Source organism: Puntigrus tetrazona, chromosome 25, assembly GCF_018831695.1.
Source record: "Puntigrus tetrazona isolate hp1 chromosome 25, ASM1883169v1, whole genome shotgun sequence".
In the NCBI taxonomy this organism is placed as follows: domain Eukaryota; kingdom Metazoa; phylum Chordata; class Actinopteri; order Cypriniformes; family Cyprinidae; genus Puntigrus; species Puntigrus tetrazona.
This window is the reverse complement of record NC_056723.1, coordinates 505,085-512,584: the sequence shown is the minus strand read 5'-3', so window position 1 is coordinate 512,584 and position 7,500 is coordinate 505,085. Positions and strand designations below refer to the sequence as shown.

General features: G+C 42.7%; 2 protein-coding genes across 3 annotated transcripts in view; one reads left to right on the top strand and one right to left on the bottom strand.

The window, feature by feature from the left end:
- Positions 1–311, bottom strand: part of szl (sizzled) — a 3,384-nt gene extending 3,073 nt beyond the window's left edge. The window contains exon 1 of the mRNA XM_043228841.1: positions 19–311. Coding sequence (XP_043084776.1) covers positions 19–293 — 275 coding nt within the window. The 5' untranslated portion in view covers positions 294–311. The remainder of the gene's footprint in view (positions 1–18) is intronic.
- Positions 312–6,025: 5,714 nt separating this feature from the next.
- Positions 6,026–7,500, top strand: part of LOC122330603 (DNA-binding protein RFX7) — a 13,997-nt gene continuing 12,522 nt past the window's right edge. The window contains exon 1 of one of the 2 annotated variants that reach the window (XM_043227759.1): positions 6,026–6,733. In XM_043227759.1, coding sequence (XP_043083694.1) covers positions 6,633–6,733 — 101 coding nt within the window. In that variant the 5' untranslated portion in view covers positions 6,026–6,632. The remainder of the gene's footprint in view (positions 6,734–7,500) is intronic. The other variant, XM_043227757.1, reaches the window with a different exon arrangement.

Below are 7,500 nucleotides of genomic sequence, written 5' to 3'. Positions count from 1 at the left end.
AAGGCTAGGTGGACTGACCTGTCGAGGCAGACGGGAGCGACGAGCGAGCAGACGAAGGCGCGGGCCTGCGGGTGACAGCCGCTGTGGAGCAGACTCCTCCAGTCGTCGGAGCGAGGGACGGCCTCCTCCAGGCTGCCGTGACCCAGCAGGTTCGGCAGACGCATCTCCGAGTGCGGCACGTCCTGACAGACGCTCATCTGCGGCGGGACGGGGACGCAGCGCGTGGTCTGGGCCAGGTCGAAGGCCCCGGAGCGGGCCCCCAGAGCCAGCAGCAGCAGGAGAGACAGAGGCATGACGGAGGAGAGCGGGAGACTGACCCCGAGCTCAGCCGGCTCGGCTTTATATAGAGGAGGGCAGGTGTTATCAACGACACATCAGAGCCACGCAGACAGGAGGTAACAGCCCAGACGGGGGCGGGGGATCACACACACACACACACACACACACACACACACACACACACGCTTGCTTTGGTGCACGGTTAGGGTGTTATATGTCAGGTTGATTAAAAAGAACACACTCTTTGAGACAGAAAGCACCGACTGAACAGGAAACATGGATCAAGAAGCTCTGCTGAGATCTCCTTGAAGTGTGCTTCTCCCGACGTTTTTGGTGCTCGACTGATTCGTGCATTCAGAAAACTGAGCGGTGTCCTACAACGTCTGGTGCATCGTGCATCTTTGGGTCCTTTTTGGCGCGTGCTTTATTTAAACGCCTCCGCTCGACACTAAATAGACGGAATCTGCTGCAATTCCCTGCACTTTTAGCGCATCGTATTATGAATAGTAATATTAGTCGTTTTTGTAACTTCTTGCAATGTTTTGGTTTTCACGGCAAAAGCACTTTTGGCCAACATGGTATATTTGGTGCATTCGGATCACTTTAGATGATAAAGCTGAACAATAACAACAAAACATGCTTCCTGCGACACTTTTAGCACGTGACTCGTTTATGTGCGAATGAATCAACGGTAAAATGAGTTCGCGACTTTCGTTCATCCGTGCGCTCAGTCCCCGGGAAAGCCCTCTTAGACAGATCTTGGTCCGCTCATCCAGGGGTTAGAGTCACACACACACTATAACGTCATTGTTTAACGCCACTTATTCTTTGCAAATCATGCTAGCAATGGCATGAAGGGAGATGACTGTATGTCTGTTGCTTTACATATTTCACTTGCATGCGCTCCCGCTCTCAAATCCAAAAATCGAATAACAGTAACAATAGGTTTTTGGTAAGCGCCGTATTTTTGACCCGAGGTGAGAATGAGCAGACTATATTCCTCATATCCGTGGCAAAGGCCTGGTTTCAGCACACGCTCGGAGGTCAGGAGAAGCTTGTCTCGCGCTGAACGTCTGGTCTGCGTGGAGACGTCTCTGACAGCTCTCTGTCTCCAGAGTCCTCGGCCACACCTTTGATCTGACGCCATTCGTATTCAAATGGTCCAGCTCGTGCTGCGGATGTGTCTCTAATGTCTCAGACGCTCTCCTCTGGATTATCTCACATTAGTGCTCCTGACATTAGCATTTACAGCCGTCCCGCGAGCGAGCCAGCTCCTGTCTGTGTCCTCGTGCGCGCGCCGATCATTCAGCCCCGTCGCTCTTTCAGCCATTTCAGAGTTTTAAAAGGTTTTCCTGCCTCTAAACAGCCCTTTCAGACTCCTTTATGTGTGGTTGAAATGCACTTTAAACACATCCGGCGCAGTGGCTTTACACACGTGCTGCACGTTTCTTCATTATTCGTTACAAAAATACATTTAACGTTTATTAAATGAAAGCACGTGAGCAGTATTTGTGTTTTAGAGGGAAGAATAACCAAACAATGCACTGTAATATCAGTGTTTCTGCACGTCTGAGCAGCCGTTTAGTAAAAATCATAGCTTTATTTGGTAAACGGCATACACTTATTTGTTTTTTAACTATATTTCTGTGATCTTTAAATGTTCAGACTAGTTGTTAATGCTTTCCCGCCTCAAAAACGTCATTTCGACGCTCAGGATGTGTTTTATTGATCTAAACACTAGCTTCACGCACGCACTATTGATTCCAGCTCTTCATCACCAGAAATACATTTAATAAACGTGTCTCCAATACGAGAATAAGTAGGAAAAACCATCCCTGTGTATTTCTGCCAGCCCTTTTTATTAGTTCTACACAGTCCCCCGAATGCGATTTTGTAGACTTTTGTAGAGTTGAAATCTGTCTCGCTACAGCGCTTTCTGAACAATTCTTCATTTCAAAATGAAACGCTGAGGGCAGAATGTTCCTGTTCACTACATTTCTGTTCATTTCAGTATTTGACTGATTAATATTAGCTTCTCGGTCTCAAAAACGCACGCAAACAACATCAGCGTGCATAAAAAAAGATGCATTTTTTGATTAATTGAACGCACCGCTTCGAGAGTGACTTGAAACGGCTGTAGTTCTTTTCACGCTCTATCACGTCCCAAAAGGATGTTTCACACACGATTGCAGTGAAATCATTTATAGCAGCATCCGCGGCCTTCATCCGATCGGCGAAACTCTCAGAAAACTCTTTAAATCTCTCAGAAACTCTCTGAAAACTCTCTGAAAACTCTCAGAAAACTCTTTAAATCTCTCAGAAACTCTCTGAAAACTCTCTGAAAACTCTCTGAAACTCTCTGAAAACTCTCTGAAAACTCTCCAAAACTCTCAGAAAACTCTCTGAAACTCTCCAAAACTATGAAAACTCTCTGAAACTCTCTGAAAACTCTCTGAAAACTCTCTGAAAACTCTCTGAAAACTCTCTAAAACTCTGAAAACTCTCTAAAACTCTCTGAAACTCTCTGAAACTCTCTGAAACTCTCCAAAACTCCCAGAAACTCTCAGAAACCTCTCAGAAACTCTGAAAAATCTCAGAAACTCTCCAAAACTCTCTGAAAACTCTGAAACGCTCTGAAAACTCTCTCTAAAACTCTCTGAAACTCTCTGAAACTCTCTGAAACTCTCTGAAAACTCTCTGAAAACTGTGAAACCTCTCAGAAACTCTCAGAAAACTCTCTAAAACTCTCAGAAAACTCTCTGAAAACTCTCAGAAACTCTCAGAAACTCTCAGAAACTCTCTGAAAACTCCAAAACTCTGAAACTCTCTGAAAACTGTCTGAAAACTCTCTGAAACTCCCTGAAAACTCTCTGAAAACTCTCTGAAACTCCCTGAAAACTCTCTAAAACTCTCTGAAAACTCTGAAAACTCTCTAAAACTCTCTGAAAACTCTGAAAACTCTCTGAAACTCTCTGAAAACTCTTTAATACTCTCTGAATATCTCAGAAACTCTCTGAAAACGCTCTGCACAGAAGAAGGAAAGCGCTTGCAGACGAGAAGCCGGTCTTTATGACTTGAAGACGGTCTGCATGCGAGCAGCTTCTTCATCTGAAGTCTCTGCGGCCCCAGTCTTCTGGGACCCTTTACTGCCCCGGACAGACGGCGGCTACTGAGGGACCTAACCGGGCAATTAGAGACTCAGACCCATTTAGGAGAACAATAGGGAGCGAGCGTGGGGCTAAGCACTGATTGCCCCCCGCCGCTTGTTATTCTTTCTAACGGCCCTCCTGTGTTTGGACTGTTAATAAGAGAGCGCTAATGGACTCGTTCGCCGTCTACTTCATCTGTCTCGACACGGGCAGCGCTGTCAAAGCAGGAGTGTGTGTGTGCTGTGTATATTTATCATACGTTATACACACACACAATACTTTGACGTATTCATACATGCAGAATAAATACACTCACACTGTGCATTAGGGGAACGGTTTTATTTTGATTGATCGAGATCATTTGTCTGCTGGCTCTAGGATTTCTTTTCAGATATGCTCTAATTGTGTTTTATTTGTTGTGTAGTATTTCTGTTTTGTTTTCTATGGCAGCCGTTTCTCTTTTTTGTTTAGTTTTTCTGCTCTATTTATGTTTTCATCTCTTTTTATTTAATGTCAGCAGATTTTTCGGGTTCATATAATTTTAGATTAACACTTTAATATTATTATTGATATACTGTTTGAATGTAATTATTTTTCACCATTTATGTTTTAACTTTAATTTAAGTCTGTAGTGTGTTTTTGCTGTTTTTTTTTTTGTTTTTGTGTCAAATATTTTCTTGCTTTTAGCTTTAATTTATTTAATTTTATCTCAGTTTTAATAATTTATTAAGTGATAATAGGTTTATCGTTTTCTAACATAAAAAGTTTAGGTTTTTCCATCTAAATGTTTAATTTGTATTATTTATTTTGTTTTACTTTTATTATTTATTTTTTTAATTAAATTTCAATTGGTTTTAGCTAAAGACAACACTGGTGTAATTTTTTTTTCAATATTATACTATTATCACTAATGCACTATTATTACATTTTATTAAATAGAGGGTTTTATATTTTCAGTTTTCACTTTAACTTTAGTTAAAAAGTGTTTGTTAGTATTTTTGTTGTGTTACAGCCTGCAACTAAATAATATTAACTATAATTATTAATATTGCCTTGGCAAATAGCTTTTTTATTATTTATTTTTATTAGCTTTTTTAAAAAATACTTTATTTTAGGTTTATCTATATTTTCTATGTAGAAAAAAAAACAAAAACATGTGTGTGTGTGTGTGTGTGTGTGTGTGTGTGTGTGTGTGTGTGTGTGTGTCTCTGTGTGTGTGAGTGTGTCTGTCTGTGTGTGTGTGTGTGTGTGTGTCTGTGTGTGTGTGTGTGTGTGTGTGTGTGTGTGTGTGTGTGTCTCTGTGTGTGTGTGTGTGTGTGTGTGTGTGTGTGTGTGTGTGTGTGTGTGTGTGTGTGTGTGTGTGTGTGTGTGTCTGTGTGTGTGTGTGTGTGTGTGTGTGTGTGTGTGTGTGTGTGTGTGTGTGTGTGTGTGTGTGTGTGTGTGTGTGTGTGTGTGTGTGTGTGTGTGTGTGTGTGTGTGTGTGTGTGTGTGTCTCTGTGTGTGTGTGTGTGTGTGTGTGTGTGTGTGTGTGTGTGTGTGTGTGTGTGTGTGTGTGTGTGTGTGTCTCTGTGTGTGTGTGTGTGTGTGTGTGTGTGTGTGTGTGTGTGTGTGTCTGTGTGTGTGTGTGTGTGTGTGTGTGTGTGTGTGTGTCTGTGTGTGTGTGTGTGTGTGGTCTTTCACCAGCAGAGGGCAGAAGTGACTGAGTTTAATGTCTAACAGTAGAGATCAGTTCTATTCTGTTCACCAGCAGAGAGCAGTGTAGAATTGTTTTGGTGAATTCGACTCAGGTTGGAGACTTCTAGTAGACTCACATGGTTTAGTAATAAACAGCAAGAAACCTTTCACACGATAGACTTTTTGCTCTTTACAGTATTACTGTATAAACGTCACAAACACGTCATTTTTCGCAACTTTCCGACTTTTGTAGTCTTTACGTTCCTTCCGGAAATTAATAAATAAACATGGCGCTGCTCGGACTGTATTTCTATGCAGTAGAGTTTGCGTGATTTCGTTATATTGAGTACTGACACATTCTGTTTTAAACGAGGTTAATGATGATCTCTACATCCGGTCTAAATCCCCGCGGAAACCTCGGGACACTTTTAGATCTTAATGAACATTTTAATAAAGCCTTTTCCTCCCAAAGGTTCCCACGATGCAGGCGATTTCAGCTTAAAACAAAGTCGATGCCACGATGGATACAATACCTTTGTTTATACTTAAGAATAACTAAACCCCAAAATCGGTTAGTACTAAAATTAAATGTGAGAATAGTACGTTTTTGGGCATTTCGATAAAAAAAAAAAAAAAAAAAAATATATATATATATATATATATATATATATATATATATATATATATATATATATATATATAAAATAATAATAATAATACAAAAAAAAATAAAAAATAAATAAAATATATAAAAAAAAAAAAATATATATATATATATATATATATATATATATATATATATATATATATATATATATATATATATATATATTTTTTTTTTTTTTTTTTTTTTTTGGGCAAAGGTAGGTTAGGGTTAGGTAAAATAAATAAATAAATAAATAAAAGACTTGAGAGAAAAGACTTGGTCTTTAAACAAATTGTACCTGTTTTTACAGTCTCGTCAACACCTTGTTAACTTTATTTCTGTTTCAGTTCTGTTCAGGTTTTGTTAATAAAAACACGAAACCTTGCGCCCAAAACAAATTTAGCTTCTTTTTAGAATAGCCTAACGCTGCTACTCCTGCCAATGCTAACAAATATTTTTAAAATACATAATAAAATCTAAAACGTTACATCTTTATTTCAAACAAGCTGCGTTCTCTCCGAAGCGTTCGGGACTCGGGCGCGCGCACACACACACACACACACACGCCAAGGCGCGCGCCCGTGCGCATGCGCAGTCTCCGCCTGCAGCTCGGTCCGTGGCGGCTGCTGCTGCTGCTGCTGTTTCTGTCCGCCGCACCGAGAATCTCCGCGTTTTCCCGCCGCGCTCTCGCCCGCCGCCGTGTATGCGTCCGTCCCCGAGCGCCGGGCCCGCGCTGCTCGGTCCGTGCTCCCGGTAGAAGGCTCCGCGTCCTCGGCTCCGGGCGTTATGCGCTCAGATGAGGCCTACGCGCTGAAGCTGTCCTCCTCCTCTTCCTCCCGCTCCTCCTCCTCCTCCTCCTCCTCCCGTGCACGAATCTCGCCGTGATGGCTGATGATCAACAACAACAGCCCGGTGCTCCCGGAGCGTCCCTGCAGAGCCCCGAGGCGACGGCGCTGCAGTACAACAAGATCAAGAACTCGATCTGGTGAGAGACCCGCTCGGGGCCCGACAGCTCGTCACCGGGGGCCCTCGCGCGTCGGGTCCGGTCCCCGCGTGCAGTGATGTCATTGACTCGGCGCGCGGCTGATATCTCTGCGTGTGATGATGTGTGAGGATGTCTGTCTGATGTCACGCGGACAGCAGGCCTCCGTTACCGTGCACGGGCCGGTTGTGCTCCTCAGCGCGTTAAGCCGGTCTGGGGATGCGTTGTGTTGTGTTAGACGTCATTGCGCGGTGCATCTGATTTCTAATGCATGATGTCGTGTTTCTGTTTATGTTGTGTACGCGTGCACTAAACCCAGACCTCACGATATCTGTTTTCAATCCCGGGAGTTGTTGTTCTCGGAGTGCATCTGATTCCTCTGCCTTGGATTCTGTCCCTGCATGGGATGCAACTGCCGAAAAACAAAGAGTTGAAGTCCATGTCATTCCCAGTGCTCGTGCTCGTGCTCGTGCTCGTGTGTGATGTTTAACTACCTTGCCTGGGATGTGTCTGATATCTGTCTCCATGCACGATATTTATTGCACGGATCTCTGACGTCTTTGAAGAGATGTTTTAAATCAGACTTGATGTTATTAGATCAGACGGGCGGTAAGAAGAGGCACGGGATGTCATGATTTCAGAAAACCAGACAAAATCAGACATGTCCCCATGCAGTGGAGTTAATCAGACATGCTTTGAATCAGTCGTGCATCGTCCAGTAAGGTCTGATTTGAGTTTTAATTCTAATTCTAATCTGATATTAAGTTCAT